The sequence below is a fragment of the Nesoenas mayeri genome (assembly GCF_963082525.1).
Source record: "Nesoenas mayeri genome assembly, chromosome: 2".
NCBI lineage: Eukaryota > Metazoa > Chordata > Aves > Columbiformes > Columbidae > Nesoenas > Nesoenas mayeri.
Window position 1 is genome coordinate 70,065,937 of NC_137543.1, and position 18,219 is coordinate 70,084,155.

At 40.7% G+C, this 18,219-nt stretch overlaps 1 protein-coding gene across 1 annotated transcript; it reads left to right on the forward strand.

The window, feature by feature from the left end:
* Positions 1 to 2,797: 2,797 nt before the first annotated feature.
* Positions 2,798 to 9,376, forward strand: FRRS1L (ferric chelate reductase 1 like; the record flags this gene model as incomplete). Its single annotated transcript, XM_080338546.1, has 5 exons — positions 2,798 to 3,005; positions 4,740 to 4,824; positions 5,309 to 5,447; positions 8,492 to 8,738; positions 9,204 to 9,376. The coding sequence occupies 5 exons, from the start codon at positions 2,798 to 2,800 to the stop codon at positions 9,374 to 9,376; spliced, it is 852 nt and encodes a 283-aa protein (XP_080194672.1).
* Between the last annotated feature and the right edge of the window lie 8,843 nt (positions 9,377 to 18,219).

An 18,219-nucleotide genomic window follows, 5' to 3' on the forward strand; every position in this document is an offset into this window, starting at 1 on the left:
TAATTTTGTTAGCACTGGTAGATACATACTGATTTTTCAATACATGTTGATTTGATGGAAATAACCAGAGGCACTAAACTTGAAGGAGCTGTAAACTACAACTTATTCCTGGAGCTTTAATTTCTAGTCCAAATACTGCCAAATGTGCGAGCCTCTAGGGGAGAAAGGTGTACATTGGATGACAAACAGAGTCAAGAGAGGAGGCAGCACAGGCCTCAAGGGATGGCTGGGGATAACCCTGGTCTCCAGCTCTGGGAAGACACTGCTAGGCTGAGCACTAGCCCAAGCTAGGGGAACTGGGCAGGGAATTTGACTGCCGGATTCCCCTAATGCAGGAGGTGTTGGCACAAGGACTGGTGGAAATGACCACATCTGTGAACTCACCAAAAGCAGGAGGATTCCCGCTGTCAGAGGATGGTGGTGCCTTCCAACACATGATTCATGCATGAGGCAGCATGTGTTATGTCCCATCTAAGAAAGGCATTTACCAGGGTGTGCAAGCTGCCAAGTACAGCATTCAGAAAGTATAGGTGTTTGAGGATTAAAGCTGCTCATGCAACTGCAGTTTGGACTCCTGCTAACAGCTGTTTTTGATGGCAGCCTTAATTACTTGATCAGATAAGGATCTTCCCTGCGCAACTGCTGCTGCAAAGGCAGTGCTAGTAGTACACCGTGCAGATTTTTCTATCTGCTGAAAATTGAAGGTACCCATTAGTGCTCCAGCAGTCTCAATATGACATTGCTTCCTATAAGCAATAAATTTTTGTGATAGGGACAACCTTCAGGCAAACACAAGAGGTTCTACTAAGGAAAAAAAAATGTGTCTGGAGTATTTTAATTTTAATTTTTAAGGTTTTACTAGGAGGGAGGCGCACACAATAGGGTAAGTCTCTTAGCAATGTCTTCACCTTAGAAAATCAGCACAGCTCCACTGTAATCACAGTTACCTTAGCTGTCTGATTTAAAATGTATCATGTAGGTACAAGCAACACATGATGAATATTCTAAGTGTTCACCATTGTTGCAAAGCATTGCCTGTATTGCAGTGTACTAAAGCCTGTTTCCAGGGAGGAAAAACCAGCATGCAGCTGACAGCTGCTCCCTCGCTGAGGAAATGCTTCTTCACAGGCACCACAACCCTCAGCTAGCTATTTCAAAAAGGAGACGGGGGGCCTTCATCAGAGTTGATTATTGCCAGAAAGAATAAGCTGCAGTCTTATTTTCCTGTTAGTCTGATTTACAAGGGTTTTTCTATTGCCATTTCTTTGCTTGTTTTCCACTGGCCTGGTAAAGTTTGCCAAGCTCAGCACGGCGGGAAGAAGGGACTCATTATTTTGCATTTAAGCTTGATGTTGCTCTCCCATAGCTTTTTCCACATGCTACTACAGAAGATGTTGAATTTGCATGCGATCAAAACTGCTTTTGCAACTTATTTTTATACCTCTTTGTGGCTGTCCCTCTACTTGGAGGGAGAGATAGCATGCTACTCCATTGGACTAAAGTGCGGAGATGTGAATTAATGTCCTCCACCTGATGCAGCTAAGCATACTCCGGTATTACAAGCAACCGCTCAGGCAAGGGAAAGAACTTATCCCTAGTGCAGTCTAGGTCTTGGGCAGTCTCAGTGCCCCATCAAAAAGTAACTCGGTTCAGTCAGCAATACTAAAAACGAAAAGATCTAAAGAGAAGATTATTTTCAGAATATTACTGACTGCCGCATCTTCTTCTGTCTCCCTCCCTCCTCCCCAAAATTTTGCTGAATTTTCTTCCAGAGTCTCAGAGGAAGGATCGTAATCGTGCATAACAATATGGAAAAGAAATTATAGTTATAACCAGCAGACGGCAATCCAAACCCGAGAAAAGAGCCACTTCAGCAAACATGGGGGACAAAAGGTCACTGTTCCTCCATCAACTCGTAGCAACTACAGCACAGGAAGAACACGAACGTATCCTTGATACTTAGCTGCAAGTCCAGCATCAGTCACAAGAGTTCAAACAAACTTTGCGGGCACAAGCTGGGCTTTCTATCAGTTCTGCCAGGCTCTCATCACACTCCTATCGCTGCAGTTATATTGCATAAAATAGGAAGCAAGAATGCCAGATACTGAAAGGTCACTAGCATGGGGTTTTACCTGAATCGAATGGTAAGTTGCGCTGTGCCTTCAGTCCCACCTCAGAAGTCATTAAAGATTAAAAAAGAAAAAAGGGGAAAGAAAAGGAAAAAAAAAAAAAAAGAAAAAAAAAAAGGAAAAGAGATAAGTTCGCCCAGCAATTACCAGGCAGGATTTATCACATCTTCTTGAAGCACACGCTGAGAGGTTTTGGTGAATCGAGGCCAGGGGGACGGCCTGGTGCTGCCCCCAGAGAGCTGCGCACCGGCCTGCGGGCGCGGGTGTCCCGCTGGCGTGGCGGGGCGGGCTGCGCGGTGCCCGGCGTGGGGCTGGGGCCGTGGGAAGGTGGCGAGCGGGGAAGGGCACCGTGCGCCCCTCCGGCCGTGGTCCCGGCCCAGCGCGCCCGGGGCTTTGCCCGGGACGGGTCTGGTGGCGACAGCGCTCCGCCCGCGGCTCCCGCGTACACCCCACGCACACACCGCCCCGGCACCTTTCCCCACAACCGCCCTCCCACACCGTCCCCTCTCCCACCCCCGCGGTCCCTCCGGGACCGCCCGGCCCCGGGGCCGGGCCCAACCCGCCGCCTCCCCCGCTCCGCCGTCGGCGGCGGCGGCGCAGGAGCCCGCGGGCGGCGGCGCAGGAGGCGCGCTCGGCTGCCGCCGCCTCCCCGCCCCGCCGCCGCCGCCATGGCGGTGCGGAGCCGCGGCGCTTGGCGGCGGCTGCTGCTGCTGCTGCTGCTGGCCGACTCCGCCGCCAGCCCGGCGGAGGAGAGCGGCGGGCGGCGGGAGGCGGGCGGCGGGGAGCAGAGCGAGGAGGCGGCGCAGCCTCACCACGACTCCTCGTACGGCACCTTCGCCAGCGAGTTCTACGACCTGCGCTACCTCTCCGAGGAGGGTGCGGCGGACGGGGGCAGGCGGCGGGTCCAGGCGGGGCGCGGCGGGCGGCGGGGCGAGCCCGGTGCCGGGGAGGGAAGGCCGGGCCGGGCCGGGCGGGTTGGTGGCGGCCCGGCGGCGGGCGGTCGTGAGGCGGCGGCGTTCAGCACGAAGGCCAGCGCCCGCCGCCATCTTCCGCCCGGGCGGCCTCCAGCCCTGCCTGCCGCTCGGGGCCCGGGCCCGCGGGGAGCCCCAGGTGCCCAGCGGCACCCCCGGGCCCGGGTATCTCCCTCCGGGGCCGTGGAACCAGGGTCCGCGGCAGAAGCCAGGGAGGGCGCCGGGGTCCGGGCTCGGTCCCCGTCGCGCTGAATGGGACTGGGCGGCGGTGGCTTGGCTTCCCAGGGGCAAAACCCCTCCTCAAAAAGCTTTCCGGGCTGTTAACTTAAAAAGAAGTCCTGGGTTTTTGTGGTTTTTGAAATGCCCTGTGATGTCTGAAGTGGTAAGAAATAACAGTAGGCGTATCTGGCTTTTGTGTATTGGGGTGTTTTTCCAAGTTACAAATGGCAGAGTGTTAAAACTCCAGGTTTGTGGCTAGGATGCATTGAAACCCCGTTGGTTTTAAGAGATAAATGGAAAGATAGGATGTCCTGTGCCCAGGCTTGCAGTGATGCTCCGCTACAGGCTGCTGTGAATTTTTGCTAACTTCATATGTGTATGCTGGCTAATTTACCCAAGGTCCTGACACATTTATTGGAGGCTGTAATTTGCAGTTGACGTTATACTTTGCATCTCCATTGGCATTGCCAGAAATCTAGGAAAGTGAACCAGGGCTCTCAAAGCTACATGTTCCTGAAGTTGTGTAGGGTCAATGTTCTTGTGTGTTTGCAGATGCTGTAACTAACTGCAATGTTTATTTCCCGTCCAGTGAAGCATTTTCAAAGGATTTTTTAGTTTCACAGCTAGCCCTCTGTTTTTCAGTTGCCTAAATAGAAGAACATCCTATTAAAATAGCTGTGTTCATGCAACAGACACAAACTTCTGCAGGCCAAGACAAAAAAAGGTCCATTTGCCAATGTTCTCACTTCCTCTTTGGTGTACCATGATATAGCATACGGGGGACTGCTTGGAGTCATAAGTCTCACTGTCTGACTCTTCTGGGTCTTCCTTCACAAGTGATTGCGGGTTGCAACTGCAGGAAACTCCCTGTTTTGATGCTCTCTTACCTTTTATTGTAATGCATGTTTTATCTTCCTAATGGAGGATGTATTATGAAGACCTTTCAGTACCCAGTCTTAAAGCTCTGAATCTGGTGCCCTCCATTTATACTTAATACTGTCATTTATAGCTAAGGAGTTGGGTTTAGTTCCCTTATGGGTTTCCTGGGGGGACAAGGCGTGCACAAAGAGGTAGCTGAGCATAGATCCCTAATTTTTAGGTGACTGCACTACTCTGTGTTCCTGCTGCCTTACGTAAACTTTTGCCCTCTGTGTAGCAAAGCCATGCTCCTGCATCCTTCTCCCTTCTTAAGGAATGTAGGAAACCTGTGAAAATTTTTGTTTTCAGTTGTCAGTGTTATTTTGGTACCTGGATCCAGGACCATCTGAGCAAGGGATTGTGTATGTGACAAAGTTGTCCCTCATCTGAATGGATCAGTTATCAGCAGACAAAACAGATGCTATTGGAACCCATTCTGTTTAGTATTATTGCTTTTTGTTCCTTTGATTGTATTTAGTAATGATTTATTCTGATTATACAGGTTACCCTTTCCCTACTGCGCCTCCTGTGGATCCATTTGCAAAAATCAGAGTGGATGACTGTGGAAAAACTAAGGGATGCTTCAGGTAAGTCTCAGATAAGAATGCAGAGACCTTTATGTTTGCAAATGGTGACTGATCACATTGGAGACTTTGGTAAATTTTCCATATTCATTTTAATAAGTGTTTATTATTTAAGAACATGCTTTGTAGTTATGGACTATATTATTTGAGGAAACTAGATTAATTAAGGATGTATATCATAGTTACAGTCCTACAGTTATTTCATGTTTCTTGTATTTTCCTGAAGCACTTGCAAAACTGGGGCTAGGAGGGTCAACTGAGTAATACTGTGTGTAGTTAATTGCTTGCTGTAATGTTTAAATACTATACATTCTTACACTAAAAGAGTAATAATTGCAAACAATTAATGGTACTTTGTGTATAGCATAATATGTTTTACTACCATTATAGCAAAATGTGTTGTTTTATTTTTTCTTGTAGAAACATAACTAAGTTCCATTGCAGGAAATAGCAAGGAAAAGTTATATATATTTCCAATTCCATTTAGGTATGGCAAACCTGGATGCAATGCAGAGACTTGTGACTACTTTCTGAGTTACCGTAGAATAGGAGCTGATGTTGAATTTGAGTTGAGCGCTGACACTGATGGCTGGGTGGCGGTGGGATTTTCCTCAGACAAGAAGATGGTAAGACATGTGCGGTTCTTCCTGTTGACAGTGTGCACACTTCTACATGCTAGGGTATAAATGGTTTGTATTGATTTGTCAGAAACAGAGCATATAAGGAAAAACTGACTGGCTGAAGACAAAGCACTGTTTGGTAGCCAGCCTGGGAGCAGGAGCCAGGCCTACTGCCTCCTAGAGAACTGCCTCATCCTTCCTAACATGTCCTTTCCCTTCTTCTTAGAGAATTGCAGCAGTATTATGGGTCAGCTTTGAGTGTCTGAATGTCACTAGCTTTTTGCCTTTTGGTTAGAAAAGCCCTCAGAGATAAGCCAATTCACCTGGAAATGTTCTATCGTGCTTTATCTCAGTGTCACTTGGACAAAAGGCACATCAGAAACTAAATAGCAAATAATATTATTCTTTAGTACATCAACTGTCTTTCAGTGATATAAATATGGCTATCACCATTAAACTTTGGAAATCGTTTTGTTTCTTTCATACCTGCATGTTGTTCCAGGGAAGCCACAAATGTGTGACAAAATGAATCCTGCTAGTTTTAACATCCATGCTCTAGAAAGAAGTCTTGTTAAGATTTCTTCTCCCTCTCCTGGATTTAATTGCTTTGTTTTTATGCTTATTCCTATACTTGGTTTTTCATTCGAAAGCTTTGTTTTTCGTTTTGTTTCAATGAGCAAAACAGGAGCATGTACTGTGCAAAATTTAAAAAACATGAGCAACAGCTGACTTATGCAAAGATGTTTTGTCTGTGATCCTTGGTAAAAAGTTTAGGATTAAAATGCGGTTCATAGTGTAAGTGTTCATATACAGAAACACTCCTGAGTGTATAAAACAATGCTGAGCCTATGTTCTAAATCACAAGTCAGAGGATAGGACTGTTTCTTCTACAGTTGTAAGCAGTAGTCTGAAAAAATACAAAATTTAGATGTCCTGGGCAGTTGGGAAGACTTGTGCTGACTTAAGGTGTTTATCAGACCCAAAATGAGAAATAGAAAGAAAATATGAGGACAGATACTTTTCAGTCATTACCACATATGTTTTAATATGACTCTGTAAATAAACACAATAGAGATAGGAGTATTAATATTTTGTGTCATAAAGAACAGTCCATGCCACAAGAAGCAGTTCGTGTTTTTAATGTTGTGAGGAACAGTTTTACAGCTAAATTTTGAGACTAGTTTAGATGCCTGGAAGTGCCAGGAAAGCACCTATTACGTCTTAGTCCAGGTACACCAAGCAGCATGTTAGGTCTAGGCTTCTGGTTAGAGGAATTAAGTAAGTGTGAAGTAAAAGATTTTGCTTCAAAATTTGCTTCCTGTGTGTTCTAATGCCCATCAGTCAACTGGACTAAACCAGCTGGCATTTGTCTTCCTCTCTTGTTCCCCTGCTGACTTCATCTTTTTTCATAACTTCCAGGGTGTTTCTTTGGTGTCCTGGGATACAGAGGCTGTAATGGTAAAATGATTCTGGGTCACAACAGCTTGGCTGTGAGAAGTGGGCTGTGCCTTGGAGGCTGTGATCAAAATGGTGTGGCCTGGATAGCTATAGAAGTTCAGGAAAAAAAAAAACAAACCAAAACTTTGTGTCCTCTACTACATTTTTTTAAGTCTGTGACCTATTTCTTTGTCTCAGATACCATTATACTTTTCCACTTGCGGGCTTTTGTGCCTAGTCAGGATTTTGTAATGTTATTCCGTTTATTGAGACTCAGAATGCTTTTTTCTTTTCTTCCTTCTTTTTTCCTTTGTGAAAACAGCTCTATTTTTTTCCTCTGTCCTTAAGGATGAGGGATTTATACCCAGATGCATAAAAATTAAACTTGGAAAATAAGTTATGGAGATCAAGGATAGGCTCCAGAAAGGAACTGGAAAGGTTGCCTGCAGCAGCACCGAGGTGCAGAAGCTGTTCAAGCACATATTTTTCCTAGTTGTCCCCTTTTTTCCTCATTTTTGACATATCTTTTACAAATCCACAGAGCAATATTCCCAGAGAGCTGACCTGCACCTCTTTCTCTCCTTTCCCTATAACAAAGGACTGAGGGATGATCACACCAGCAAGCATCATGTCTATCATCAACACAACATAATAGAAAGTTTAGTGTTGGAGAAGTAGGACCTGTATTTAATATGGCACCAATACTTCTGGCAGTGATACTCAGTAAAATGCCATTTGTCCAGCTTGGACAGTATTTTAATGGCTCTTGATGCCAAGGCTTCTATGAGAGAGTGCTCCTAAAATTAATGCTGAACCCTGAGTGATACAGTGCTTTACTACTGGGGCAGTAACCTTGAGTAACTTTCTAGCAACTGCTTTTTGTATTTCTATGAATGATCCCCACAGACAATTGTCTCCCTCTGGCTGTTGTTTGCTTGATTGTAATGCCTGGTGGGTGTTTATACTCTGTGAAGAAGAACATATTTGTTACTCTTTTCTTGTGTCTTACGGTGTTCTAGACTCTCTTACTACATGCTGAACATTTTTCATTTTCTCTGAAGAGATTAAGAAGTGCTATTCCCTTAAGTGAACATGAGAACAGATTAGAAAAGACAGACTGTAATTTATGCTATTATTTGCCCAGATTTAGTAGATTCATATAATCTATTTTACTAAATTATATTGGATTTCTGTCCATGATTCTATGCAGTGGACTTTGTACACATCCAGGATTCAAGACTGCCAGCTTTTGTGAAGCAGGATCCCACAACTTCACAAATTATGAAAGAGAACAGCCTCCCACTGATCCATCAATTGTGTGATGTCAGGGTGATATCATGTGTTACGGATATGTTAGGTAAAATAACTCTTAGAAAGATCCAAAACAAAATTCAGAGATAGTAAGGGTAAGTAAATATTACTGTCCAATTTGTGCATTTCTATCTGATTGAAGATACATGCTTAGGGAAACAAATATTTGTGTATATGTAACTTAGAAAGAATGAGAGCCTGAGGTCTTGATTAGTTTTTAATAATTCAAATTAGATACATAAATGAGGAAATGCTCTGAGACACTTTTGTTTTTCTTCTACCAATATGTTTTAACCATGCAGGGAGGAGATGATGTCATGGCTTGTGTTCATGACGATAATGGAAGAGTCCGAATACATCACTTCTATAATGTCGGTCAGTGGGCTAAAGAAATCCAGAGAAATCCTGCTAGAGATGAAGAAGGAGTTTTTGAGAACAACCGTGTAACGTGTCGATTCAAGCGTCCTGTGTATGTTCCTCGAGAGGAAACCATCGTAGATCTGCACTTGAGTTGGTACTACCTGTTTGCTTGGGGTCCAGCAATTCAGGGTGAGTTGATTTCTGTGCTTCTGACTGACCTGAGGCACCAAAATTGATAAATGTCTTTCAATTACAACATTCTTACTAGACCCCCTTTTTAAAAAATGAACTAAAATTCTGGCAGCCTGAGGCTTATAACAGATAAAAAGGAAGAAAAAATAAATAAGCCCTACCTATCACGTTGTCTTCACTATGTAGTTGTTTTCTCCACTCCCCAAAGATAAATTTAGGTAAGGATAATTCATAACTACACGTTTTGAATTCCTTTGAAAGATGTTTATTGTGTACTTGAATTTTGTTTGTTTTATTCGGAAGTTCAATTTTAGAAAGCAGAGAAATGACCCTGCTTACTGACAGTGTAATATTGCATGCTCCTGTAGGTTTGAAAATTACTTGGTTTTCTATCTGTTTCTTTGGTAGAGTTACAGCGTAAATGCATCTGATGTTATTTCTTTCTGTCCTTACCTACTGAAGGTTCTATAACTCGTCATGATATAGACTCACCACCTGTATCAGAGCGTGTTGTCAGTATTTACAAGTATGAAGATATTTTCATGCCATCAGCTGCCTATCAGACCTTCTCTTCTCCATTCTGCTTGCTCCTCATTGTTGCACTGACCTTCTATTTATTGATGGGAACCCCATGAGCAATGGAAAATAGCAAGAATTTGTCAGTGGAAGTTTCTCAGGATGGACGGCTATATGGATGGACCTTGCATTTTTCTATTGGAATTTGTATCACGCCACCATCCTCATCTAGCTGCTTTTGAACATAGCTAGCTTCTCAGAAGAATGCAATAATCATCTCCTTTGAGTGGCAGAGTGGTGACAAATCATTTAAGAATAATCAGTGAACACAATGGAGAATATTTTCAGTGTTGTGGTGACTTGCTTAAAGAAAAGGAGACTTTTGTAAAATCAATGTGCATGTGCGTATGTATGTGTGTCTGGAAGGGGTGTCTGTATGTGTCTTTAGGTAAATTTAATGATGAACGTCTTATCACATAATAAAATTGCCTTCCAAATTGCTCCCCAAAAGAAAAATTGGGAAGACATTATAATGCTATTTGGTACTTCTGGAGCAGACAGCACAACTCTAAGGGCAGTTTGTGAACTTAAGATCAGGATACCGACACAGTATTATAAAACCTGCCCTTCAGTAATGGGCAGTTCTCCTACTTTTAAAATATATTTATCAAGGCCTACTTGCTCTGGTACTTTCCAAAATTAAACTTGCATAATCCAGCATTAACATGATTTTTTTTTCAATGGAAAAGAAGTGATGAATGTCTTTATAATAACAGTGTTTCAACAGCCTTCTTGAAAGAAATGACTACTTCTTTTTACGAGTGAAATATAAAGTTATTTAAACAAGGGGAAAGAAGAATACAATGATATAAATTGTCCATACATAGAAAAAACAGGTGTAAAACATAGAGAATATGGAAGTTCCCAACAACCATAGGACATTATCCTAATAGATTAAATAATTTTTTCTCTTTTTATGAAAAAACAGTAATATTGCTGACATGTAAATATATTTTTAAGCAGTTGCATAGTAGTAATCTGTTTTTCTGTGTTATATGCCTGTATAGCCTGTTCATGTTGCAGATGAATATGGGCAGCTGGTGTTAACTTACAAAGAAATGGAAACAGAATTTCAATTTTTATGTAAGGAAAGACAGGGATTAATAAGAAGGGCAGTATCTTTAGTTTCATCAAACCATTGCTAAAATGTAGTTACTGTAGAAAAAGATGAGCTAAAGAGTAAATACATTAGATTTTTTAAATCACCAATAAATATTACTAAGATAAGTGCTAAATGTTACTGGAATGGAAAGTGTCAAAATGTACTTCTGAGCCATGGAATATTATGAAAAACTTTGAGTCCTTGTAGAGAATTTCTGTTCTTCACCCAATGGGAAGTGTATGATGCATACATGTGGAGCAGTAATATGTGCTAAGGTAAGGTTGCTCATTCACTTCCCAACTTGCATTGAAATTCTATTTAGATAGAATTAAAATTTAAATTGTGCCAAAGTTCTATCTGAGGTGGTACGCTTGAGAACTCTGTAACATGGGATCTGGTAAAGTGTATGATGGACCTCCTATTATTGCTGCATAGAATGTAAAAAGATTAACTGGCTTTGTTGTGTTTGCATCATTATTCACAGACTAAAGTTTGTAGACTAATTCTTTTTAGGCTCAGCATTCTTCAAACCTATGCTTAAAGTATATGAATAAGAATTGAAAAGGAATTTATCTCCACCACACACACTTGATCGCTATTTCAAAAGAAAGATTGCTTAGTAATATATGCTTTCATCGATGTCTTTAAGGATTTGTTCACTTAAAATTGCTGGACTAGAGTTCAGGGTGGGGAAGAGAAATTCAGAATGAAATGAACTTTGAAAATGCATCTAATAGCTTTACTTAGTATAAATTACTTCTCTCAGGTTGGATGACCTACTAATCATCTGATGAAATATATAGTAGAGACCGCCTAATAAGGAAGGTCTGCTATGGTCCACAATGGCTGTAAAATTTAGTCTTAAGATTGGCTGAAGCAGAAAGCCGAAGCCTCGAATAATGAATTTTATATTCAGCAATCAAGTGAAGAAATCATTAGGGCAAATTCTTTCTCCCTTATGGTGATTTGTAGGTAGCTGAGTTACTGCAGTTCTTTCTCAGCGATCACAGCCATTTAAAGTAGCCTCAGGGTTGCTTTAGTTTATGGCCTTGTATTTACTGTTTTAGTTTCAGATACTTACCTGATTACCCACTAAAGGGCTAATCTAATAACTGAAAGGTACTGAAGTAGAATAGAAACCCATTTTAGCTCCACTTTTCTTTAATACAGTGCTGGATTTAGGATATCCTGCTGGACGCGAGCACAGAGGGTTGTTACGATGACAATAATAACTGAGCTAAACTTGCAAACGCTTACATGGAGTCAGACTCTAAAGCAACAGCAAATTCAGAACAGAGACAGAACTGCTTAAGGATGTGACTGCTGCAAAGTATAAACTGCTTCAGTCTTCAGTTGTACCCATGTTTTCAATTAGGGTAAAAAATAAGGTTTTTTTCTTTACTTTTTCAGCTGACTTGTCAGTGTGCTGCCTGATGTTTTTGTCATCATATTTTCTGTTGTTGAAGTACTAGCAAAAATGTGCACTTCTATAAAAAGTTTCACCCAAGCTTCAAAGTACTTAATTAGCACTAATTAAGTATTGCTAATCAAATGGGAGGAAATACAAGGTGGCAACAAGGAGCAAGCAAGCTATTCTTTGGCATTTCAGCTGATGGTTGAGTTTATTACTGAGTGTGAGTGTTGCTCTTCAGAGTGGGAAAAGCAGGACTATGAGAATCAAGTTGACAATGAAGGTACAAGTATTCAGAAATTACTAGTTGAGAAGAAATACGGGAAGAAAAAGGCTATAAGAGAAATGAAAAGCCTTTAACTCAGTGGTATTTAACTTTGTGAGATATTTGGTAAGCCTTAACATTTGAGTGGGTTTAGTGACTTGTCATGGAAGGTATTTTGGTTTTCAGGTGATTTTTCTTTTTGATATGGAAAAGCAGGATTGATCGTTGTTACACAAAGCTGCTACAAAGCAACTTTCTTCAAAGTAATTTTAAAGTGATTCTGGCATTTCAAGTATTTTTTTTTTATAATTTTTCTAACGAACAAGTATCAACACAAACTGAAGAAAAGGCTCTGGCTCCTTTTCCAAAGGAGAAATTTCATTCTCCAAACCATTTTGAGTTTCCCTATAGTGACTACTAGCAAGCAGCTGTTAAAGAATGCATTTCAAAAGTGCTTTTGTTTTGTGAATTACTTGATTAAAGGTGACCTAGTACAGAGGCATAGTGTTTAGACAGAATATGTTTAGAGTATGGTGTCCTTTGGAAATTTAATTATTAGTTAGAAAGACAGGACTGGCAAAGACCATAAGGCATTAATTAATGTCCTTGAACATGATCTTTCCATGCAGAACAAAATTCAGTTGTGACCGCTGCTTGTTACATTAACTGTGTTATCACCCTTGGGCTCACTCTGTCCATTGTATCTGGAATGTTTTATACTTAAAGTTTGTTAGTTAGATGGAGGAGAAATTGGCTGTTTATTTTGTGATAGTGCCTATTGCGAAGCAACATTGCTTTTTGACTATAGTGTCTGACTAGTACCCTGTTACAAATAATAAGCTGGGGCTGAAATTACATTCTTAGTAAGTAGGATAGGAAAAAGAAGGGGAAAAAAATGGAAAAGACAGACTTCTGAAAATCCACTTTTTTGGTCTCTGCAATCAAATAACGATGTCTATTTTCATGTATAGGTGAGATGCTTTTAGATGCTAATTGATTCCCCTCTCAAAAAAAAAAGCCTAGTTGATTTGATAGTCATTGGAAACAGGGCAATGCTTTCTCCAAAACTTTTATTATAAGGGAAATACTCTGGGTTTGAAAGAGAACATATTGATGAGAGAAGTTTGAAATCCCTCTGTGGCCTTCTTGTCCTTGATTGGTTTCACAATATTTGGATAACAAGTAAAAAAATACTTGTGGTCTCTCTAGTCTGAGGAAACCCCCAGATTGGGTTAAAAGTTGTCAAAGACATGTTTGGCACTGACTTTTCCAGTCTGTGACACAGGGATTAGAGAATGACTGGAGCATGGTGTACATCAGCAAACCCAGGTTTTGAAGCTGGGTTTGGGCACCACCATATCCTGGGTCTGAACCAAGGAGAAGAGCCCTGATACTGCCTCCATCTAACCTACTCAATGGCTACTGCAAAATGGAAATAGCCAACAGCACGACCCATGTGACACCAAATCACTTAAATATGTGTATCTTATTTTGCCAGACCATGGATGGTGTTCTTACTGTGAGTGTTTATGCCTAGTCTCCCTCTAGCATGCCCCTGGTCAGTAGCTGATGTCCTGTCCCCGTTTCCACAGATGCCTTGTCCTGTTCAGTAAGGTGATCCAGAGAAGTCAGCCCAGCTGTGAAGAAGAGTTAGTGGGTAAAGGAGGACTGACAGCTGCCTTCATGATTAGCCAGGTCACAATTAAAAACCTGTGTCATTGATGATACTCTGGTTACCCGTAAGTAAATGAGAGCTGTAAGTTTAAGGGAAGAGGCATGTCTCCCTATTTTTTGCTTGTTTTCTCCTTCCTTACTTTCTCATAGCTCCAATGCATCAGTGTTTACAAAGAAGCAAATTATTCTCCTTTTAGAGAACAGACCCTCTATCTGGTCTTTCTCATCTTTTCCAAGATCACTGGGAGTTTGCACCATGCAGTACCCTAGAGACAGAATTAAAGCTTATATGCAAACTTTGTGACTTTTATTAGCATTAAATTGCATTTTGTAACTCTGTGGTTTTGTTGGTTTGCCACGCTGATGTGTAACAGATGTATTTTCTTTCACCTTTTTTTTTTTTCATATATATCTCCAAATAGTTTCCTCACAGAAAAGTGTTGGGTAATAGTGGGTAATAGCTTTGGTAGAAGGAAACGTGTGTTTCCCGGAATTACAGAAGGTCTAATATCACTCATTTTCAGAGATATCTACTGTGAGAGTGCTAGTATATGATGTATAACTGGTCTAAAGCCTTAGCTTTATGATAGAGGTAGAAACACATTTAGCTATTATAGTTGTTTTGGTGCTTCATGAAGCTGTGTATGTACATAACTCGCATGAATTGGCACCCTCCATTTCAACCCTTACTCCACAGCCTGTAATAAATGGGCAGAGCAGCCTGCTTGGGTGCTACACAGTGAGGCACAGGTGACCTCAAACAGTTTGGGACAGGAGAGTGGAGACACTGGTTGTAGGGGCTGAATGACAAGATTTTGGCCTATTTCCTATTTTTGCGTGAGTTTATATTCAGCAGAGCACATCTGGCACTTTTAATTCACAAGCAAATATTACTTGATGTGAACAGAAGGAACAGAATCTGATGTTAATGAGAATTTCATCTTGCCTTCAGAGGTCATGAAAACCTGTCAAGACCCTGTAGACAGTAGCGACAGCTGTTGTGTATGTACCTGCTCACTGGCCATTCTACAAACTACTGCTGCAGCCATTGGAGTATCAAAAGGTGGAGGCTCTACATGTTTTCTTACCAGCTTTTGTTGCACATTGTCTATTTCACCAATTAAATTTCATTATCAGTATTTCTGTAGCATTAGGGCCTAATGTAGGTCTCACATAGTATGTCCAGTACAGGTATTGATGTAACTAGGAAGTTTTAAAGAAAATCTCAATTTCCTCAGTACAAAAATCAACCTTTTTTTTTTTTTTTTGCCATATGTCAACTTTTTTGCCACTTTTTTTTTTCATATCTAGTTATTTCTGTGTAAATTCTATGTCGAGGTATCTGATTTTTGCCGATACATTGTAAGATCAAGGTAAAACAGGTTTATTAGTATGAAATAATCACTTAGGTAACTTCTATTTTGTTGATTTTTTTTTTTTTTTTAACAGTGGGTTTGGTAAAATTATGTATCCTGAACTTGATTATTTAACTTATATAATTTGGGCTCTGATAGTGAGGCAAAAGCAATGTAATTTTGAAATGTCAAGGAGGACGTGTGCAGCTTGTGGAGTTGATAGGTGTGAAAAAGCAGACTTAGAAGACATTACTTGCTTTGAAAAAATCTGTGATTGGAGTTGAAAATAGCAATGAATCTGCTCTAAGGAAAATGATAGAATTTTTTTTTTTCTCCCCTTGGATTGCTGAGTAATTTAAATTGCACTCATGGAATCATAGACTGTGTCAGGTTGGAAGGGACCCCTGAGGATCATCAAATCCAGCTCTCTGCTCCTTGCAGGACTACCTGATACTAAACTATATGACCAAGAGCGTCATCCAGATGCTCCTTGAACTCTGTCAAGTTTGGTTCTGTGACCATTTCCCTGGGGAGCCTGTTCCAGTGACCGACCACCCTCCCAGTGAAGGACTTTTTCCCAATCTCCAGCCTGAACTTCCCCTGACTCAGCTTGATAGTCATTCACACCTGTTGCTTTTGCCCCATTTCTGTGTTTCTTATCTAAGTAGGAATGTTCTTTCAAACTGACATGAGGTTGGGATACTAGCAGGACTTCAGAGCCCATGTTTTAGAACAGCTGCTGCTCTGTATAGGTTAATTTTGATCTGCAATTAGAGGCTGTTTAGGAATGACCTTACAAGGTGAACTTCTATGTGGCACTCTTAAGAAACTTTCTGTAAAGACTAGAGTGTTACAAAATTACCTGGTAACAATACTTTGCTGAGCTGTTTCAAAATGATACTTCCTCAAGTTCACATTTACAATTTTTAAAGAAGTAATGGTATTTTTCAAAAAGTGTCGAGCAGCTGCAAATCTGTTACGGTTCCAATGCGTGCTCAGAGCAGTGAACGTTTCATGCCAACTAGTGATTGCAACACATTGCCTTATTTAGTTTTGCATCTCTCTTAAGCTTGACATCATTGAGTTCAATTTCGTAAGATGGTGTTAGTAGAAAACTAAATAAAGGAACAATTCACTTAAGTTGCGTGCCAAGGAATGAAAATATGCATGCTGATTTTTTTTTCATAAGTGATCTTCAAAGTTTAGATTAACGAAAAATGTTCTTCCCAGAATTAATATTTAGGCAGTGTAAATTTGTTAAAGGTATTTTTCTGCGTATGTAAGTCTGAGAATTATACAAGGCTGTTTAACAGCAAAAGGATAGACTCTGCTTTGGAGATAAAATAAGACAAAACACAGGTTCCTAGCTGATTTTTTTTTGGGCGGGGGGTTGGGAGGCATGGGGCACACAGAGTGGTCCAGAAGAATCTACAGAAACCTGAGATGTTACCTGCTAGGGTACTATGTTTGCGATTTTTATATACTAACCTTTTGTCAACTTCTTTAGTGCAAAAATTAGCCTCACATCAATGTTTTTACAGTATTATTTACATTTTTTTCCAAACAAGATGAAATGAGGTTAAGTTCAGTAAGTCAAGAAAATACTCTTGTATAAAGTATTAGTACAATAGGAAAGGAAGCACAGATGCTATATTTAAATCTAGGAGGAAAAAAATCTTATTAAGTACAAAACATGATATCTACTTCTGAAATATTGGACTCACATGTAAAGCCATTATTTATTTTTCAGTTTTTCACAGTTGCTATTAACCCAGTGATAAAAATTGAAAAAGAAAAAATTACCATAACAGATCCTCTCTAAAGCTGGAAGTATCATGAAATTCCCAACCTATTAACTAATTAGAAATATGGAATGGTGGGACCCTGATATGTGTGTGATGTTCCAAGCATTTATTTAGGCAGATTGGTTTTGTTAGTATGTTTGAAGGACCATGACTTTTGTTTAGGTTAAAGCAGATGCTTGATATTCCTTGGTATTTCTGGTTTGCTTTAACCTCTTTGCAAGAAAGCAGGCTGTCGTAACTATGTTAACTCTTGCTGCTTTGTTTTGCATTACATGAAGTGAAATGGTTGAACCTGAAGTGTCATCTCTACCTTCTGGCTTTGTTCAGCATTCTCAAGACTAATATATAGATAAAACTTTAAAATAAGCAACTTGTAACTATAGCGCTTAGTGGCCTTCTGCATTCTTTATGCCAAGCTCTGTTCTGTATGCCAATACCCAGCATCCATGTAAAGGCCACAAACATTTGGTTGTGTAGGAGTGCAGAACTGGGGTTTTGTAGTTCAGAGAAATCATCAAACTACTTTGTATTATGCACTAGTATTTTCAGAAAAATAACACTGAATGAATACATAATGAAACTATGGTGACCTACAGGACTACTTTACAATCAGTGCATGCCCTAAAATATTGCTTTGTAACATCTGTTTTATACTAAATACTTGGTGTTCAAGTGAGTCTTGTTAGCTATTTGACAGTGTCAGACAATAATATTTATAAACCTATTACAATAAATGCCTTTTTAGTCTAAGAAAATGTGTGGTATGGCATTTATAAAAGGGAAAACAAAAAGGTCTCTGTGAGGCTGAAGAAGTCTCTCCTGCTGCCCTGTGTTAACAATCCTTCCTGTACCATGGATTTGAATGTATTACCCTGAGTAATCCCATTTAAGTCAGCGAGGCTGGTGATAGTAGCAAATTAACAGGTGTTGGGCACTACATTTTTTCTTTTTTGCTATCAGAATCACAGTGCAGATGTAAATAAATGTAGTAATCTGTATTTCAACGAAGTATTAATCCAACTTTCACTTACTGTAAGTGACTAGAATGTGGAGGTTCCTGTGGTGGCCTCTATGCTGCGTTTTTGTAACCTATTTGATGCAACTATAATCAAGTTGCCAATAATACTAATGTGGGTGTTCTTTGTCTACTGCCATCACTGCCTCGTTGCTTGGCCAGTCAGAGGAGCTCCTGAAGCACTCTGACCAGGCTTTTGCAGGGAAGAAGGTGCAATTATATTGGGGATTTGGAAGAGAGAAGGAACTCCCATAATGCTCCTCAAGCAAAAGCAG